The sequence below is a fragment of the Thalassophryne amazonica genome, chromosome 12 (genome assembly GCF_902500255.1).
Source record: "Thalassophryne amazonica chromosome 12, fThaAma1.1, whole genome shotgun sequence".
NCBI classification, from domain to species: domain Eukaryota; kingdom Metazoa; phylum Chordata; class Actinopteri; order Batrachoidiformes; family Batrachoididae; genus Thalassophryne; species Thalassophryne amazonica.
The window spans coordinates 2,518,470-2,538,654 of record NC_047114.1 but is presented as its reverse complement, the minus strand read 5'-3'; the positions used below and the strand labels follow the sequence as shown (position 1 = coordinate 2,538,654).

General features: G+C 42.9%; 1 protein-coding gene across 1 annotated transcript in view; it reads right to left on the bottom strand.

Annotated features, from left to right (window-relative positions):
- The window catches only part of LOC117521514 (cell adhesion molecule 3-like), a 34,930-nt gene extending 29,867 nt beyond the window's left edge, over positions 1–5,063 (bottom strand). Inside the window, exons 1-2 of the mRNA XM_034182829.1 lie at positions 4,792–5,063; positions 2,211–2,231 (exon numbers count right to left, since the gene is read on the bottom strand). Coding sequence (XP_034038720.1) covers positions 2,211–2,231; positions 4,792–4,882 — 112 coding nt within the window. The 5' untranslated portion in view covers positions 4,883–5,063. The remainder of the gene's footprint in view (positions 1–2,210; positions 2,232–4,791) is intronic.
- Between the last annotated feature and the right edge of the window lie 15,122 nt (positions 5,064–20,185).

Sequence of the window (20,185 nt, the reverse complement as noted above, 5' to 3'; positions counted from 1 at the left end):
AATCTCCAACCTTCCTTTTCTCTCAAAAATTCTTGAAAGGGTAGTTGTAAAACAGCTAACTGATCATCTGCAGAGGAATGGTCTATTTGAAGAGTTTCAGTCAGGTTTTAGAATTAATCATAGTACAGAAACAACATTAGTGAAGGTTACAAATGATCTTCTTATGGCCTCAGACAGTGGACTCATCTCTGTGCTTGTTCTGTTAGACCTCAGTGCTGCTTTTGATACTGTTGACCATAAAATTTTATTACAGAGATTAGAGCATGTCATTCAAAGCGCATATTAAACAAATATGTAGGACTGCTTTTTTGCATTTGCGCAATATCTCTAAAATTAGAAAGGTCTTGTCTCAGAGTGATGCTGAAAAACTAATTCATGCATTTATTTCCTCTAGGCTGGACTATTGTAATTCATTATTATCAGGTTGTCCTAAACGTTCCCTGAAAAGCCTTCAGTTAATTCAAAATGCTGCAGCTAGAGTACTGACGGGGACTAGAAGGAGAGAGCATATCTCACCCATATTGGCCTCTCTTCATTGGCTTCCTGTTAATTCTAGAATAGAATTTAAAATTCTTCTTCTTACTTATAAGGTTTTGAATAATCAGGTCCCATCTTATCTTAGGGACCTCATAGTACCATATCACCCCAATAGAGCGCTTCGCTCTCAGACTGCAGGCTTACTTGTAGTTCCTAGGGTTTGTAAGAGTAGAATGGGAGGCAGAGCCTTCAGCTTTCAGGTTCCTCTCCTGTGGAACCAGCTCCCAATTTGGATCAGGGAGACAGGCACCCTCTCTACTTTTAAGATTCGGCTTAAAACTTTCCTTTTTGCTAAAGCTTATAGTTAGGGCTGGATCAGGTGACCCTGAACCATCCCTTAGTTATGTTGCTATAGACTTAGACTGCTGGGGGGTTCCCATGATGCACTGTTTCTTTCTCTTTTTGCTCTGTATGCACCACTCTGCATTTAATCATTAGTGATCGATCTCTGCTCCCCTCCACAGCATGTCTTTTTCCTGGTTCTCTCCCTCAGCCCCAACCAGTCCCAGCAGAAGACTGCCCCTCCCTGAGCCTGGTTCTGCTGGAGGTTTCTTCCTGTTAAAAGGGAGTTTTTCCTTCCCACTGTCGCCAAGTGCTTGCTCACAGGGGGTCGTTTTGACCGTTGGGGTTTCTCTGTAATTATTGTATGGCTTTTGCCTCATAATATAAAGCGCCTTGGGGCAACTGTTTGTTGTGATTTGGTGCTATATAAATAAAATTGATTTGATTTGATTTGATGATGATGATGATGATGATGATGATGATGATGATGATGTCATTTCCGTTTTCACTAAGGTTCCCTTAGTGTCTCTTGTCCAAAATTTGTATTTTACTGGAACAATGTTCTGGGCATAACATTAAACTTGGGGCTTGGCAGAAGGAGTGGTGCTCTAATGTGGTTTACTTGGTGGAGCATTTTTAAATTTTGACCCCTATGTAATCCTTTACTGACCCCTACCTGGGTACAGCTGCCACCCTGGGATGGTAAACTGAGGCTGGATTCTAAGTGTCATTTAGTCCCCTTAAGTGGTACTGACAGCTCAACATTTGCCTCTGGTTCATGGACTGCTTTACATAGAGTTAGACTCCTTCTCCAGGACGCCGTTGTGTTTTACTGCTTTCACCACGACATTTACAGACGCAGCCCCACATCGTGTGTTAAGGATGGAGTATTTAAGAGGATAGGAAGATACTGGTCTCGCAAAACCTTCCTGAAGCAGACGTCAGTTATGAAGCTTTTGGCAAAATCCTTATTTTGGTGCTCGATCAGCGGGCTGCTGGTACAGAAGCACTGTGTTCATCTCTTGGTTCTGCTGATACTGTCTGTATGGTACCATGAGAGTGTTTAAGAAAAATCCATTTCAAGATCATTCATGTTGTTTTTATGACCTTTAAGGACTTTTCCTGTTGATCAGTGGCACAAAAGCCATTTTTTTGGAAGCATTAAATCATCGTTCTAGTGAAAGATGAAAACTTCAGGAATACTCCTTCCAGGCACGGTGGATGTGCGTGTTTGTGCTGTGAGCTTGTGGACATGTTTGGGGAAACAGCAAAGCACAGGCAGGAGGATGAAATATTCATCCGTCCTCTCAGAAGTTCAAAGTATCGTCACTGACAGACAAAAACAGAGGCACAGACAGACACAACGGCGGGTGACTGTGGAAAAGTTCTACCTGTAATGTTGGCTGCAGCATCTTCTCACGTGGATGAGTAGATGGATTGTTGGATGTGTAGATGGGTGGTTGATGAGTAGATGGATACATGAGTGGAGGAGTGCATGTAGAGGGTTTGAAGGGACGGGGTTATTAACAGGAGACAAGAGGGGGACAAGAAAATAAAAACATGAACAAACTGTGACAAGGACGCATGAATGTTACTGGCCATTTTTCCCCTTCAGTTGCCTCTTTGTTATATTCATTTTCTTATGGCTAGTTTTGTGTACACGTGTACAAAAATCTCCCATGATCTCCGCAGTGCTTTTTCCAGACATGAAAGTTTCCTGGAAATTACCGGACTTATTGATATTGATACTGAACGTCAACAAAGCGCTTGTTATAATTGATGGAGTGCAGGAAATAAAACCCTAAAGCAGCACTTATTTCACAGCTGATTTCTTCATGCAGGTCCAGCCTGTAGCAATCACTTCAGCTAACTATATATCAGAACACAAGTCACCCAAAGGTACTTCACAAAAGTGAAGGGAACACGATTAAGGAAAAACTCCCTCACATGCTTTTTTGAGGAAGAAACCTCCAGCAGACCAGACTTAGAGGAGCAACCGTCTGCTTGGGCCATACTAATAATAACAAAGATCAAATGAACAAAGTAGAACAAAGAATTTCAAACCATGCAAAACACTCAGAAAAAGTTGGGAAACGTCATTTTTTTCTTCTTCTTCTTTTCCCCCTGGAGCTCAGTGGACTCTAGCAGAGCAAGTGGCTCTGTGGATAGGGACACTACCAATCTGTAGACCGGGTTTCAGTTCCAGATCTGTGTTTCTTGCAACTTGTCCCTGTCCTTGGACAAGGCTATTCATCTGCATTGTCCCAGCCCACCCAGCTGTTTACAGGCCTTTGCAGGGGAAGTAACATGCGATAAACTGGCATCATATCCATGGGGAGCTGTGGGGGAGGTGACGCTCTAGTGGAAAAGTGGTGAGCTTGAAACCAGAGGATCCTCGGTTCAAGACCCTGACATCTCTCTGTGTGTGTGTGTGTGAATGCAAAGCATCATTGTAAAGCGCTTTGAGTTTTTTGATTTAGATGGAAAACTGCTGTATCAGTGCAGTCCATCACCACTTATTTCTCATCTGCATCATGCAGCGGTACATGGCGGTAAGCACCACCCCGATGAGCATCAGGGCCTGTATAGTGTACCCCCAGTTGCTGGGGCCCAGGCTATACTCAGCTCATAAGGGTCCAGGGAAGTCCAGGTACAACAACTTGGTACAGATTCCAATCATCAACTCTTGATATTTTTGGGGTAATTTTTTTTCTGTGCTTGATTTTTCAAATTCACTGTGCAAAATCACAGTTGAAGATAAAGTGTATTCAAAGTTTGCAAATTAAAAATTGTAATTTGGGAGTGCAAAGTTGCCGACCCAGCCAGGAGTCCGGTCAATGGTCCAAAAATTTGAAACTTGTTGAAAACTGGCATGTGTTGAAGTAGCGTTTGTGAAGATCTATGCTGAGCAGCATGTCAACTTCCCTCCAGCACACATTCCACTGCACTGAGGAACGGATCGGGAAATCTCTGAGCCAAATTCAGTCACGTGTGAGAGCAGCTTCACTGCTGAAGACTATCAGCTGGTGAGGTTAATCCACAGTCTGTGTTTCATGTAATCCACCCCATCAATAGTCAGATGAACCATGTTGACATCACAATGTCCCGTGTACGTCGTGTTAAGTCCAAAACCCCAAAATGATAACTTCCGGAAAACTTTCATCCCTGTTTTCCCTGCCTCAGCTTCTTGCACCTGATTTGTGTTGTCATGTTTGAGTGTGTGCATGTGTTCAACTCAGGTGGCTTTACCTGTGGAAGTGTGACCTCCATTCTGCCCGATGGACACTGAGGGAGTAAGGCAGGTGGAAAGGGAGGCGTAGGGGGCAGTGGGAGTGAAAGGAGCGATGCTGGCGGAAGAGGGTGGAGTTGCGGAGGAGGAGAGAGTAGAGCTGGGAGCAAATGTCAGATCAGGAAATAGAATGTTGGAGAGCACAGTGATAGATTCGGTGCTCACGGCTGGCACGTCAGTGGTGATGGGTGATGGAGTGAACAAGGACGAGCCGGAAGAGACAGAAGCAAGAGAGGTGAATGGGAGGGAGACGGAAGATGGAAACAAAGAGGTGGAAGGGTCAAGGAAGCGGCTGGTTTTCTCTGTGGCGTTTGGGTCCGTGGGGACTTGGCAGGAGGAAAAGTGGGAGGAGCAAGATGCAAACAGATGGAGATACAGAAGCAAAGGGAGAGCCAAGCACCAAAATGGAGTGGTAAGCGGCGGTGATGTGGTGGGATGAGAAAAAGACCAAAAAACACAACAGCAAACGAAAGCAGGAGGAAAGAAATGAAAGAAAATCAGAAGAGAAAAAGATGGAAGAAGTACAAGCAAAACGACAGAAGAAATTAAAAAAAATGTGATGAAGAAACATAAAAATGTTCCAACTTTCTCTACCTCAGTCTTCTCTTCCCCACCACTTATCCCTCTGGTTTTTTGTTTGTTTAGTTTTGGTTTTTATTCCCCTTTTCTCTTCCGGTGGTTACCTTGTACCACCAGGCTGTACTCCCCCTTGCTGGTCCCGATGCCATTGTCGGCGTTACAAAGGTAGACGCCGTTATCGGATTTGTTGAGCATCTCAAAACGCAGGAAAGCGCCATCTTGTTTGGCCAGTGGGGGGAGCTCTCCATCCTTCTTCTCCCACGTGTAGGAAGCAGGTCTGAAACGGAGACGGAGAGAAGAACAAATGAGCGAGCAGAGTCAGACCTGACGTGCTGGGATCACTTCTAAAAAAGCAGAGTAACAAAGTGGGAGTGAGTGATGAGAAGAGAAGGGAGTGATGACAAGTGCCACAGGAGGAGGACAGAAATGAAGCGACTGCAGACAAAGGAGAATGAGGAGAAATTACAGGAGGACAGGGAGGCTGCCGATGGGGAGAAAAAGAGAAAGCAGGAGCACAACTGATAGATGAATGTGACAGAATAGACTCAGAAGCAGGGATGGCCCCCCCAAAAAAGATGCAAAGAAAAAAGAAAAAAAGGTAAAAATACAAATCAAAAGAAAGAAAGCAAAAGAGAAACTCTTTTAGTTTGATAACTTAATGCTTCTTCACCATTTTATTCCACTGAAGAAAGCTGAACATGTCAATACAACAATATGAACAATCACTGTACAACAATATGACATCATTTTGACACTGTATCACCTGTCCATAGAAGTATGCGAAACATCTATAATCTGCAGGATACTAACTGTTTTTAGGGTTATTCCTGGTCAAAAATTCATATATATATATATATATATATATATATATATATATATATATATATATATATATATATATATATACACACACAGTGAGGAAAATAAGTATTGAACACCCTGTGATTTTGCAAGTTCTCCCACTTAGAAATCATGGAGGGGTCTGAAATTTTCATCTTAAGTGCATGTCCACTGTGAGAGACATAATCTAAAAAAAAAAAAAAATCAAGAATAAATCACAATGTATGAACACCTGTGAAAATCAATGTTAATATTTGGTACAGTAGCCTTTGTTTGCAGTTACAGAGGTCAAGCGTTTCCTGTAGTTTTTCACCAGGTTTTCACACACTGCAGCAGGGATTTTGGTCCACTCCTCCATACAGATCTTCTCTAGATCTTTCAGGTTTGGAGTTTCAGCTCCCTCCAAAGATTTTCTATTGAGTTCAGGTCTGGAGACTGGCCAGGCCACTCCAGGACCTTGAAATGCTTCTTACGGAGCCCCTCCTTAGTTGCCCTGGGTGTGTGTTTGGGGTCATTGTCATGCTGAAGACACAGCCATGACCCATCTTCAATGCTCTTACTGAGGGAAGGAGATTGTTTGACAAAATCTCACAATACATGACCCCATCCATCCTCCCTTCAATACAGTGCAGTCGTCCTGTCCCCTTTGCAGAAGAGCACCCCCAGAGTATTGATGTTTCCACCCCCATGCTTCAGGGTTGGGATGGTTTTCTTGGGGTTGTTCTCATCCTCTAAACATGGTAAGTGGAGTTGATTCCAAAAAGCTCTATTCTGGTCTCATCTGACCACATGACCTTCTCCCATGCCTCCTCTGGATCATCCAGATGGTCACTGGTGAACTTCAAACGGGCCTGGACATGTGCTGGTTTGAGCAGGGGAACCTTGCTGCCCTGCAGGATTTTAAACCATGACAGCATCATGTGTTACTAATGTAATCTTTGTGACTGTGGTCCCAGCTCTCTTCAGGTCATTGACCAGGTCCTCCTGTGTAGTTCTGAGCTTTCTCAGAATCATCCTTACCCCACAAAGTCAGATCTTGCATGGAATCCCAGACCGAGGGAGATTGACAGTCATCTTGTGTTTCTTCCACTTTCTAATAAATAATCATAACAGTTGTTGTCTTCTACCAAGCTGCTTGCCTGTTGTCCTGTAGTCCATCCCAGCCTTGTGCAGGTCTACAGTTTTGTCCCTGGTGTCCTTAGACAGCTCTTTGGTCGTGGCTGTGGTGGACAGGTTGGAGTGTGATTGATTGAGTGTGTGAACAGGTGTCTTTTATACAGGTAACAAGTTCAAACAGGTGCAATTAATACAGGTAAAGAGTGCAGAATAAGAGGGCTTCTTAAAGAAAAATTAACAGGTCTGTGAGAGACAGAATTCTTGCTGGTTGGTAGGTGTTCAAATACTTATTTGCAGCAGTAACATACAAATAAATTATTTAAAAAATCATACATTGTGATTTACGGATTTTTTTTTTTTTAGATTATGTCTCTCACAGTGGACATGCACCTAAGATGAAAATTTCAGACCCCTCCATGGTTTCTAAGTGGGAGAACTTGCAAAATCGCAGGGTGTTCAAATACTTATTTTCTTCAGCTAACTGATCACCTGCAGAGGAATGGTCTATTTGAAGAGTTTCAGTCAGGTTTTAGAATTCATCATAGTACAGAAACAGCATTAGTGAAGGTTACAAATGATCTTCTTATGGCTTCGGACAGTGGACTTATCTCTGTGCTCGTTCTGTTGGACCTCAGTGCTGCTTTTGATACTGTTGAACATAAAATTTTATTACAGAGATTAGAGCATGCCATAGGTATTAAAGGCACTGCGCTGCGGTGGTTTGAATCATATTTGTTTAATAGATTACAGTTTGTTCATGTAAATGGGGAATCTTCTTCACAGACTAAAGTTAATTATGGAGTTCCACAAGGTTCTGTGCTAGGACCAATTTTATTCACTTTATACATGCATCCCTTAGGCAGTATTATTAGACGGTATTGCTTAAATTTTCATTGTTACGCAGATGATACCCAGCTTTATCTATCCATGAAGCCAGAGGATACACACCAATTAGCTAAACTGCAGGATTGTCTTACAGACATAAAGACATGGATGACCTCTAATTTCCTGCTTTTAAACTCAGATAAAACTGAAGTTATTGTACTTGGCCCCACAAATCTTAGAAGCATGGTGTCTAACCAGATCGTTACTCTGGATGGCATTACCCTGACCTCTAGTAATACTGTGAGAAATCTTGGAGTCATTTTTGATCAGGATATGTCATTCAAAGCGCATATTAAACAAATATGTAGGACTGCCTTTTTGCATTTACGCAATATCTCTAAAATCAGAAAGGTCTTGTCTCAGAGTGATGCTGAAAAACTAATTCATGCATTTATTTCCTCTAGGCTGGACTATTGTAATTCATTATTATCAGGTTGTCCTAAAAGTTCCCTAAAAAGCCTTCAGTTGGTTCAGAATGCTGCAGCTAGAGTACTGACGGGGACTAGCAGGAGAGAGCATATCTCACCCGTGTTGGCCTCTCTTCATTGGCTTCCTGTTAATTCTAGAATAGAATTTAAAATTCTTCTTCTTACTTATAAGGTTTTGAATAATCAGGTCCCATCTTATCTTAGGGACCTCGTAGTACCATATTACCCCATTAGAGCGCTTCGCTCTCAGACTGCAGGCTTACTTGTAGTTCCTAGGGTTTGTAAGAGTAGAATGGGAGGCAGAGCCTTCAGCTTTCAGGCTCCTCTCCTGTGGAACCAGCTCCCAATTCAGATCAGGGAGACAGATACCCTCTCTACTTTTAAGATTAGGCTTAAAACTTTCCTTTTCGCTAAGGCTTATAGTTAGGGCTGGATCGGGTGACCCTGGACCATCCCTTGGTTATGTTGCTTTAGACGTAGACTGTGGGGGGGTTCCCATGATGCACTGTTTCTTTCTCTTTTTGCTCCGTATGCATCACTCTGCATTTAATCATTAGTGATCGATCTCTGCCCCCCTTCTCGGCATGTCTTTTTCCTGGTTCTTTCCCTCAGCCCCAACCAGTCTCAGCAGAGGACTGCCCCTCCCTGAGCCTGGTTCTGCTGGAGGTTTCTTCCTGTTAAGGGGGGGTTTTTCCTTCCCGCTGTGGCCAGGTGCTTGCTCATGGGGGGTCGTTTTGACCGTTGGGGTTTTTCATAATTATTGTATGGCCTTGCCTTGCAATATGGAGCGCCTTGGGGCAACTGTTTGTTCTGATTTGGCGCTATATAAGAAAAAAGTTGATTGATTGATTCAGTGTGTATATATATATATCTTGTCTTTGTGGTGTATTCAATTGAATATAGGTTGAAGAGGATTTGCAAATCATTGTGTTCTGTTTTTATTTACATTTTATACAACGTCCCAACTTCATTGGAATTGGGGTTGTAAATTATTATTTGAACTTTTCAGCTAGTTGACAGTAGGGCTGTACAATATGGCCAAATTATCATATCTCAATATTGTCATATTGATATACGATATGACTATGATTTGACACAAAGTGCAGCAACAGTGAAAATTAAACCTTCTTAAACAAAACAGTAATAATACCACACTCATTTTGCACTCATCATAAGGTTAGGATACTGTGTCGGAACACTTGGAATTTCACACATTTTAATTTGTTTATGCCATTTTAAATACAAGAAATACAAAAAGCATAAAAAAATAAAAATTTCTAAAATTATCTTTCTTGATTAATACCTGTAAATAATAATCAGTTTTATTGCCAGTTTTCTTCAGACAAGTCAGGGGATGTAAACATGAACATTTCCAAGTCACTGAATATGTCTTGGACTTTATTTACATCAATTATGACGAAATACAAAAGTTTATTTTATCAAAACATCAAATCTAGTCTTTCATCTCAAATGTACTTTCTGTCAAATTGTAGCTGAACTTTCAGGTCTTCTTTTGAAGAAAATCCTCCTCTACACCACTTCATCAGGAAGCTGGATTTTAGATTTTTAATTAATTTTTTATCAAGTTGTAGACATTTGCTTTCAGTTTGAGTTAAGGAAGATAACTATAGATTTATTTATCTGAAGTTGTGTCACTGGTGTGTCACTCAGACAGCAAAATTAAGAGGTTATTTAAAAAGAAGTCCGTCAGAGAGCAAAATTAAGAGGTTACACAGGTTTTATACAGAACACAGGAGGAATAAATTACCTGTATTTTTTTCAGCCTGAGGCTCTTCACATTATAGCTCATAAATCAACAGCTGCCTGCTCATTTAACATCACTGGAGAAACACGTATGTATGAGGCAACCCGAATTAAAGGAGCAATGCTGCTTTTAACAACCTGAACCTCATTTCTGGCATAATATACGGTCGTTTACTCACAAATATAACTCTGGTGTCATTTGGCATCCAAGGTTCAGACGACATGTTCAATTTCATATCTGAGTGAAACATTTTTCTTCTTCTGCTAAGGTGGATTTTAACTTTTTTGTGGTACACTGCTTCAGCTACTGTATAGGAGGAACGTAGCAGTCAATATGTGTCACTGATTTCAAAATGCAGCTCTTTTCAACCAGCCGTGCAGTGCCGTGACATGTCAATCATCTGTGTCCAATCAGATTTCAGAGGAGTCCCGTGCAACCTTGGCGTCTGCTCTAGCTCCGCTCATGCCAGGAAGTAGTCAACATTTGACATTTCCTGTTTCACTGTTGACTCAAAAGTTGGCACTTCCTGTTTCAGTCTCTACTTGCCAGCAAATTCCTGTGAGATTACATAAGATCTCAGCTCATGGGATCCAGGAAGTGTCTGTCATTTGACATTTCCTGTTTCACTGTTGATTCAAAATTTGGCACTTCCTGTTTGGGACTCCCTGTACCATAAGAAAACTTCACACCGCTGCACGTCACTTCGCTCATATTATGTTGTATTATATTATTATATATAACAGCACATTCTCCCAGACTTGACTTGACTTGATCCATGGCAATATTGTGCTGTCATTCCATGAATGAGGAGACTGTCAATTGCACTGAATCAGACCCCGCTCCCCCTACAAAACACTTCTGGATCCACCCCTGTTTAGGAGGACACAGAGTGAAATAAGAGGAGGGATGAGGGTTGTTTCAGAAAGATGGTGAAGGAGATGGAGATCAGCATTTCAAATCGGTCTGTGTTAAAAAAAAATCCATTCTGCAGAGATTGTACGTGAGAGCGTTGAGGCAGACGTGTCCTGATAAAGGAATCAATTATGCAAATGAACGAGTCCTTAAGCGCTTGTACAGTAATCACAGTGATGCTCAGTCTGAATTGGGTACAGACCCAAATGTGCTCCTCTGATTAAAAACAAAAAACCCCTCAGCGACGGCTGGAGGTGCCGGGTGGCGGCGTCGGCGGCGTTTCTTTGCAGTAGCCGCTATAATACATCTCTGAGGAATTGTCTTCCACAGAGAAATAAGAGCTTATATTTTGATTTCAGACAGCAGCTCGATTTGCTGTTGGGTAAAATGGACAAACCTGACTGGTTACCATTTTGTGAGCGTTCAAACGTCGTCTGCTCCCTCTACATCTGCTGCTGAACAAACACTTGGGAGACGGCGTTTGAACAGGGATGCTCCACGTTCTGCAAAGAATAAGAACATAAAATCCTAACAAGGCGGAAAAACCTGCCTTTGTGGCCGTTCAACTGCCAAATAACTGCAGAATATCCAACCATTTAAAACAAGCCCAGTTTGGGAATATTGTTGATTTACTTGCGTTAAACTCTGCCTCCAAACGGTAGACAATAATTAACCAAACGATTAACTTCAGATTTACAGGCTGGAACTCGTTCAGTGGTATTGAGCATAACAGCTGTAATTCAGTGCAGAGACCTGATTGGTCACATGCTCGGATAATTCCCATCATGCATCCTTGTGGTTTGTTCCCGACCACTTAGCGTGCACACATTAGTAAACACCGGGCACATGTCATGTTACGTTTGAAGACTTTTTTAATGTAATTATGCTGCTGCTGATTCCTCGCTCTGATTGTTAGAGTAAAAAAGCAAAAGCTTTTGGCTGTTGTTCAATTATTGATATAACAGATTCATCAATTTGCAAAGTTGCTTGTTGGATAAAGCAACAATGAAATGTGTGTAGTTTCTCTGGTTCACTTACAGAGTGCAGCATGAATAACAATGTGTGAATAAACACAACAATGATTTTACATAATGAATTGCAGCAGGAGTTCATGTGTAAATCAACAGCTTCTTCTTTTATTTTTGTAACTGTACCTCTTCAGCGGTTGCCACAGTTTTTCAATGTTCACATGATTACAACAAAACAAATTCTGCTCATGAGTCTTCCACTTTTGTAAATTGGTGCACAGCGGCTGTTTTGTGTTGAGGAACAGAAGATTTGCCATAGCAGACGGTCGCCCCACTGAGTCCGTTCTGCTGGTCGTTTCTTCCTGTATTAAATGGATGAATGGGTGAACCAGTGAATGTCAAGTAGGGTGTTGGTGAGGCTAATGCCAATAACGTGTGTCAGAATCTACAGAAATATTCAACAACAGATTTCACTCCCAAAATGAAAGTAACAAAAAATCTACACATGGAAATGTTAGCTTTAAAATGTAAGCATCTGGATTTGTTGTTTAAAATCATAAATACGTGGAGCTGATCTACTCGACCTAATGCTAAATGTCAGAATGCCTTTAGACATGGTTCAGCAAAATGTCAATGGTGAGAAAGTTTTTGATGGAGGGATTTTTATTGTGGGCCTAAATTTATGTGTATAGTGTTGTCTCTCTGGCATCCTTCGGTCTCAGAATACCATGGCAATGCACCTGGTAAGGGTCCGTATGGTGTCAATTGGAGCTGAAGCAGCTCCTGGTATGTCAGTAGAGACCACTACAGGAGTGGCAGTCTCTGCCACAGTGGCTGCACTTGAAGGTTGTCGGATCACTGGTGCAGCTCCTTCCTCCACTTGTCTCTATCAATCAATCAATCAATTTTTTTTTTATATAGCGCCAAATCACAACAAACAGTCGCCCCAAGGCGCTTTATATTGTAAGGCAAGGCCATACAATAATTATGTAAAACCCCAACGGTCAAAACGACCCCCTGTGAGCAAGCACTTGGCTACAGTGGGAAGGAAAAACTCCCTTTTAACAGGAACAAACCTCCAGCAGAACCAGGCTCAGGGAGGGGCAGTCTTCTGCTGGGACTGGTTGGGGCTGAGGGAGAGAACCAGGAAAAAGACATGCTGTGGAGGGGAGCAGAGATCGATCACTAATGATTAAATGCAGAGTGGTGCATACAGAGCAAAAAGAGAAAGAAACAGTGCATCATGGGAACCCCCCAGCAGTCTAAGTCTATAGCAGCATAACTAAGGGATGGTTCAGGGTCACCTGATCCAGCCCTAACTATAAGCTTTAGCAAAAAGGAAAGTTTTAAGCCTAATCTTAAAAGTAGAGAGGGTGTCTGTCTCCCTGATCTGAATTGGGAGCTGGTTCCACAGGAGAGGAGCCTGAAAGCTGAAGGCTCTGCCTCCCATTCTACTCTTACAAACCCTAGGAACTACAAGTAAGCCTGCAGTCTGAGAGCGAAGCGCTCTATTGGGGTGATATGGTACTATGAGGTCCCTAAGATAAGATGGGACCTGATTATTCAAAACCTTATAAGTAAGAAGAAGAATTTTAAATTCTATTCTAGAATTAACAGGAAGCCAATGAAGAGAGGCCAATATGGGTGAGATATGCTCTCTCCTTCTAGTCCCCGTTAGTACTCTAGCTGCAGCATTTTGAATTAACTGAAGGCTTTTTAGGGAACTTTTAGGACAACCTGATAATAATGAATTACAATAGTCCAGCCTAGAGGAAATAAATGCATGAATTAGTTTTTCAGCATCACTCTGAGACAAGACCTTTCTAATTTTAGAGATATTGCGTAAATGCAAAAAAGCAGTCCTACATATTTGTTTAATATGCGCTTTGAATGACATATCCTGATCAAAAATGACTCCAAGATTTCTCACAGTATTACTAGAGGTCAGGGTAATGCCATCCAGAGTAAGGATCTGGTTAGACACCATGTTTCTAAGATTTGTGGGGCCAAGTACAATAACTTCAGTTTTATCTGAGTTTAAGAGCAGGAAATTAGAGGTCATCCATGTCTTTATGTCTGTAAGACAATCCTGCAGTTTAGCTAATTGGTGTGTGTCCTCTGGCTTCATGGATAGATAAAGCTGGGTATCATCTGCGTAACAATGAAAATTTAAGCAATACCGTCTAATAATACTGCCTAAGGGAAGCATGTATAAAGTGAATAAAATTGGTCCTAGCACAGAACCTTGTGGAACTCCATAATTAACTTTAGTCTGTGAAGAAGATTCCCCATTTACATGAACAAATTGTAATCTATTAGACAAATATGATTCAAACCACCGCAGCGCAGTGCCTTTAATACCTATGGCATGCTCTAATCTCTGTAATAAAATTTTATGGTCAACAGTATCAAAAGCAGCACTGAGGTCTAACAGAACAAGCACAGAGATGAGTCCACCATCCGAGGCCGTAAGAAGATCATTTGTAACCTTCACTAATGCTGTTTCTGTACTATGATGAATTCTAAAACCTGAGTGAAACTCCTTAAATAGACCATTCCTCTGCAGATGATCAGTTAGCTGTTTTACAACTACCCTTTCAAGAATTTTTGAGAGAAAAGGAAGGTTGGAGATTGGCCTATAATTGGCTAAGATAGCTGGGTCAAGTGATGGCTTTTTAAGTAATGGTTTAATTACTGCCACCTTAAAAGCCTGTGGTACATAGCCAACTAACAAAGATAGATTGATCATATTTAAGATCGAAGCATTAAATAATGGTAGGGCTTCCTTGAGCAGCCTGGCAGGAATGGGGTCTAATAAACATGTTGATGGCTTGGATGAAGTAACTAATGAAAATAACTCAGACAGGACAATCGGAGAGAAAGAGTCTAACCAAATACCGGCATCACTGAAAGCAGCCAAAGATAACGATACGTCTTTGGGATGGTTATGAGTAATTTTTTCTCTAATAGTTAAAATTGTGTTAGCAAAGAAAGTCATGAAGTCATTACTAGTTAAAGTTAATGGAATACTCAGCTCAATAGAGCTCTGACTCTTTGTCAGCCTGGCTACAGTGCTGAAAAGAAACCTGGGGTTGTTCTTATTTTCTTCAATTAGTGACGAGTAGAAAGATGTCCTAGCTTTACGGAGGGCTTTTTTTATAGAGCAACAGACTCTTTTTCCAGGCTAAGTGAAGATCTTCTAAATTAGTGAGACGCCATTTCCTCTCCAACTTACGGGTTATCTGCTTTAAGCTACGAGTTTGTGAGTTATACCACGGAGTCAGACACTTCTGATTTAAAGCTCTCTTTTTCAGAGGAGCTACAGCATCCAAAGTTGTCTTCAATGAGGATGTAAAACTATTGACGAGATACTCTATCTCACTTACAGAGTTTAGGTAGCTACTCTGCACTGTGTTGGTATATGGCATTAGAGAACATAAAGAAGGAATCATATTCTTAAACCTAGTTACAGCGCTTTCTGAAAGACTTCTAGTGTAATGAAACTTATTCCCCACTGCTGGGTAGTCCATCAGAGTAAATGTAAATGTTATTAAGAAATGATCAGACAGAAGGGAGTTTTCAGGGAATACTGTTAAGTCTTCAATTTCCATACCATAAGTCAGAACAAGATCTAAGATATGATTAAAGTGGTGGGTGGACTCATTTACATTTTGAGCAAAGCCAATAGAGTCTAATAATAGATTAAATGCAGTGTTGAGGCTGTCATTCTCAGCATCTGTGTGGATGTTAAAATCGCCCACTATAATTATCTTATCTGAGCTAAGCACTAAGTCAGACAAAAGGTCTGAAAATTCACAGAGAAACTCACAGTAACGACCAGGTGGACGATAGATAATAACAAATAAAACTGGTTTTTGGGACTTCCAATTTAGATGGACAAGACTAAGAGTCAAGCTTTCAAATGAATTAAAGCTCTGTCTGGGTTTTTGATTAATTAATAAGCTGGAATGGAAGATTGCTGCTAATCCTCCTCCTCGGCCCGTGCTACAAGCATTCTGACAGTTAGTGTGACTCGGGGGTGTTGACTCATTTAAACTAACATATTCATCCTGCTGTAACCAGGTTTCTGTAAGGCAGAATAAATCAATATGTTGATCAATTATTATATCATTTACCAACAGGGACTTAGAAGAGAGAGACCTAATGTTTAATAGACCACATTTAACTGTTTTAGTCTGTGGTGCAGTTGAAGGTGCTATATTATTTTTTCTTTTTGAATTTTTATGCTTAATAGATTTTTGCTGGTTATTGGTGGTCTGGGAGCAGACACCGTCTCTACGGGGATGGGGTAATGAGGGGATGGCAGGGGGAGAGAAGCTGCAGAGAGGTGTGTAAGACTACAACTCTGCTTCCTGGTCCCAACTCTGGATAGTCACGGTTTGGAGGATTTAAGAAAATTGGCCAGATTTCTAGAAATGAGAGCTGCTCCATCCAAAGTGGGATGGATGCCGTCTCTCCTAACAAGACCAGGTTTTCCCCAGAAGCTTTGCCAATTATCTATGAAGCCCACCTCATTTTTTGGACACCACTCAGACAGACAGCAATTCAAGGAGAACATGCGGCTAAACATGTCACTCCCGGTCCGATTGGGGAGGGGCCCAGAGAAAACTACAGAGTCCGACATTGTTTTTGCAAAGTTACACACCGAGTCAATGTTAATTTTAGTGACCTCCGATTGGCGTAACCGGGTGTCATTACTGCCGACGTGAATTACAATCTTACCAAATTTACGCTTAGCCTTAGCCAGCAGTTTCAAATTTCCTTCAATGTCGCCTGCTCTGGCCCCCGGAAGACAATTGACTATGGTTGCTGGTGTCGCTAACTTCACATTTCTCAAAACAGAGTCGCCAATAACCAGAGTTTGATCCTCGGCAGGTGTGTCGTCGAGTGGGGAAAAACGGTTAGAAATGTGAACGGGTTGGCGGTGTACACGGGGCTTCTGTTTAGAACTACGCTTCCTCCTCATAGTCACCCAGTCGGCCTGCTTTCCCGGCTGCTCGGGATCTGCCAGAGGGGAACTAACGGCGGATAAGCTACCTTGGTCCGCACCGACTACAGGGGCCTGGCTAGCTGTAGAATTTTCCACGGTGCAGAGCCGAGTCTCCAATTCGCCCAGCCTGACCTCCAAAGCTATGAATAAGCTACACTTATTACAAGTACCATTACTGCTAAAGGAGGCCGAGGAATAACTAAACATTTCACACCCAGAGCAGAAAAGTGCGGGAGAGACAGGAGAAGCTGCCATACTAAATCGGCTAAGAGCTAGTAGCTGCGCTAAGCTAGCGGATTCCTAAAAACACGCAAAGTGAATAATGTGTAAATAATTTAGAGGTGATTCAGCAGAAGGAGTGCTTTAGTTAAGACAAGTGAAGATTACACTGGGAAACAAATCGTTATCTAGATAACTAGATCAATCTAACTGCGCAGATTAAACAGCTAACAGATACAGCAAAACACCGCTGTGCTCCGGAACAGGAAGTGATACAATACCGCAGTGAGAGCCAACCACCAGTAGAGGCAAGCAAGGTCCAAGTCTCTATCAGAGTGCACAGCCAGACTGTGCACTCTGATTTCTCTGTGCAGAGGAGCTTCAGTCAGATTGCCTGCAGCTCCTCCTCTGCGCTGTCACCTCCTCTCTGCCCACCTGCTGCGCACACCTGACACAGACATTGCTGCATCGTCATGACGCCACAGGAAGCAACTTGAAGCAGGCTCGGTGTGAAAGGGGCTTTAGCACAAACTTTAAAGAGGCTGTCACAGCTCACGAGGTCAAATGCCTTGGTTAAATCAATAAAGGTGACGTAAAGGGGCTGCCTCTGCTCTCGACACTTCTCCTGCAGCTGTCTCCGCGAGGAGATCATGTCAATCGTGGAGCGTTGCGATCTGAAGCGGCACTGTGACTCTGGGTACACTCTGTCAGGCAGCTGCTGTAGGCGGTTCAAGAGGACCTGGGCAAAGACCTTGCCGAGCTGAGGAGGGAGATACCTCAGTAATTGTTGCAATCATTCCTGTCCCTCTTGTTTTTGTAAAGGGTGATAATGTTGCAGTCTCTCTCGTCCTGAGGTACCTCGCCTTCTTCCCAACACTGACAGAGGAGTTCATACAGCTGGTCTTTGCAACACTTGATGTTTTCGGGTGGGATTCCATCCATGCCTGGTGCTTTTCCAGTGGGTAGCCTGTCAGTAGCCTTACTCAGCTCCTCCACAGTAGGCACGGCATCCAGCTCCTCCATGATGGGGAGGCTCTCGATGGCCTCAAGGGTGACACTGGTGATGGTGGTTTCCCTACTATAGAGCTATGAATAATGCTCCACATATTGCTTCATCTGCTTTCCTCTATCTGTGATGATCTCGCCAGTTGTGGTCTTGAGTGGCAGTGTTTTGCTTTTGTTTGGGCCGATGGCTTTCTTGATGCCGTCATAGACACCGGCGATGTTGCCAGTATCAGCTGCAAGCTGAATGCTCTTGCACAGCTGCAACCAGAAGTCATTGGCACAGCGCCTGGCTGTCCTCTGTACCTCACTTCTGGCTGCTCTAAGAGTCTTCAGACTTGAGACTTCAGACTTCAGACAACTTTATTGATCCCAAAGAAAGGGCAATTACGTTTACACTCCAATTACCTCAGACAAGATACAGCAATTAATCCACAATTATTACTTGTTTACCGTAATAATGGCACACATCAAAATTAAAGACAACACATATACATTTGACATTGTTTATGTGCACTAAACGTGAAGTAGTCCATCTTCCGAATTGAGGCAAAGTGGGTGAAGGCCGCAGCAGGAGGGGCCCGTGCCACCCAGCCTGGGGGTGGAAGGCTGCAGCAGTAAAAAACCGCGCTGCCTGCAGTGATGTCTGGGAGGGGTTCTGCTTGTAGTCCAGGGCTGTAGTCCAGCTTTTCATTCCAACTTCCTGCCAACACCCTCAAGACACCACAGTGGATTTGTTTTCTGTGTGCACGTGTGCGCACCCACATGTGCTTGTGCACGCGCCCACACGTGCTCATGCATGTGTGTGTACGCACACACAAAACAAATCCACTGTGCTGTCTGGAGGCTCTTAGCAGGAAGAAAGAATGAAAAGTGGACTCATTTTTGATGTGATTGTTTTCCACTGCACTGAGGATATACACAGTCTTTTTTGGTAGCACATGTGCACAAGTGCAGACCCGGTTGCCTGTGTGAGACAACAACATGATGATTTGATTGCTCTAACTGATGTTGCTAATTCTTGTAACACACACACACACAAACACACACACACACACACACACACACACACACATACACACACACAAAATCCACTCTGCTGTAATCTGTCTGGATGCATGAAGAGCTGTTAAGATGAAAAGCTGATGTGGGTTTTGGCGGTACTGAAGAACTACACAAAGTTCTTGCTTGCCTCTACTGGTGGTTGGCTCTCACTGCGGTATTGTATCACTTCCTGTTCCGGAGCACTGCGGTGTTTTGCTGTATCTGTTAGCTGTTTAATCTGCCAGTTAGATTGATCTAGTTATCTAGATTACGATTTGTTTCCCAGTGTAATCTTTACGTGCCTTAACTAAAGCACTCCTTCTGCTGAATCACCTCTAAATTATTTACACATTATTCACTTTGCGTGTTTTTAGGAATCCGCTAGCTTAGCGTAGCTACTAGCTCTTAGCCGATTTAGCATGGTGGCTTCTCCTGTCTCTCCCGCACTTTTCTGCTCTGGGTGTGAAATGTTTAGTTATTCCTCGGCCTCCTTTAGCAGTAACGGTACTTGTAATAAGTGTAGCTTACTCGTAGCTTTGGAGGCCAGGCTGGGCGAATTGGAGACTCGGCTCCGCACCGTGGAAAATTCTACAGCTAGCCAGGCCCCTGTAGTCGGTGCGGACCAAGGTAGCTTAGCCGCCGTTAGTTACCCCCTGGCAGATCCCGAGCAGCCGGGAAAGCAGGCCGACTGGGTGACTGTGAGGAGGAAGCGTAGCCCTAAACAGAAGCCCCGTGTACACCACCAACCCGTTCACATTTCTAACCGTTTTTCCCCACTCGGCGACACACCCGCCGAGGATCAAACTCTGGTTATTGGCGACTGTTTTGCGAAATGTGAAGTTAGCGACACCAGCAACCATAGTCAATTGTCTTCCGGGGGCCAGAGCTGGCGACATTGAAGGAAATTTGAAACTGCTGGCTAAGGCTAAGCGTAAATTTGGTAAGATTGTAATTCACGTCGGCAGTAATGACACCCGGTTACGCCAATCGGAGGTCACTAAAATTAACATTAAATCGGTGTGTAACTTTGCAAAAACAATGTCGGACTCTGTAGTTTTCTCTGGGCCCCTCCCCAATCGGACCGGGAGTGACATGTTTAGCCGCATGTTCTCCTTGAATTGCTGGCTGTCTGAGTGGTGTCCAAAAAATGAGGTGGGCTTCATAGATAATTGGCAAAGCTTCTGGGGAAAACCTGGTCTTGTTAGGAGAGACGGCATCCATCCCACTTTGGATGGAGCAGCTCTCATTTCTAGAAATCTGGCCAATTTTCTTAAATCCTCCAAACCATGACTATCCAGGGTTGGGACC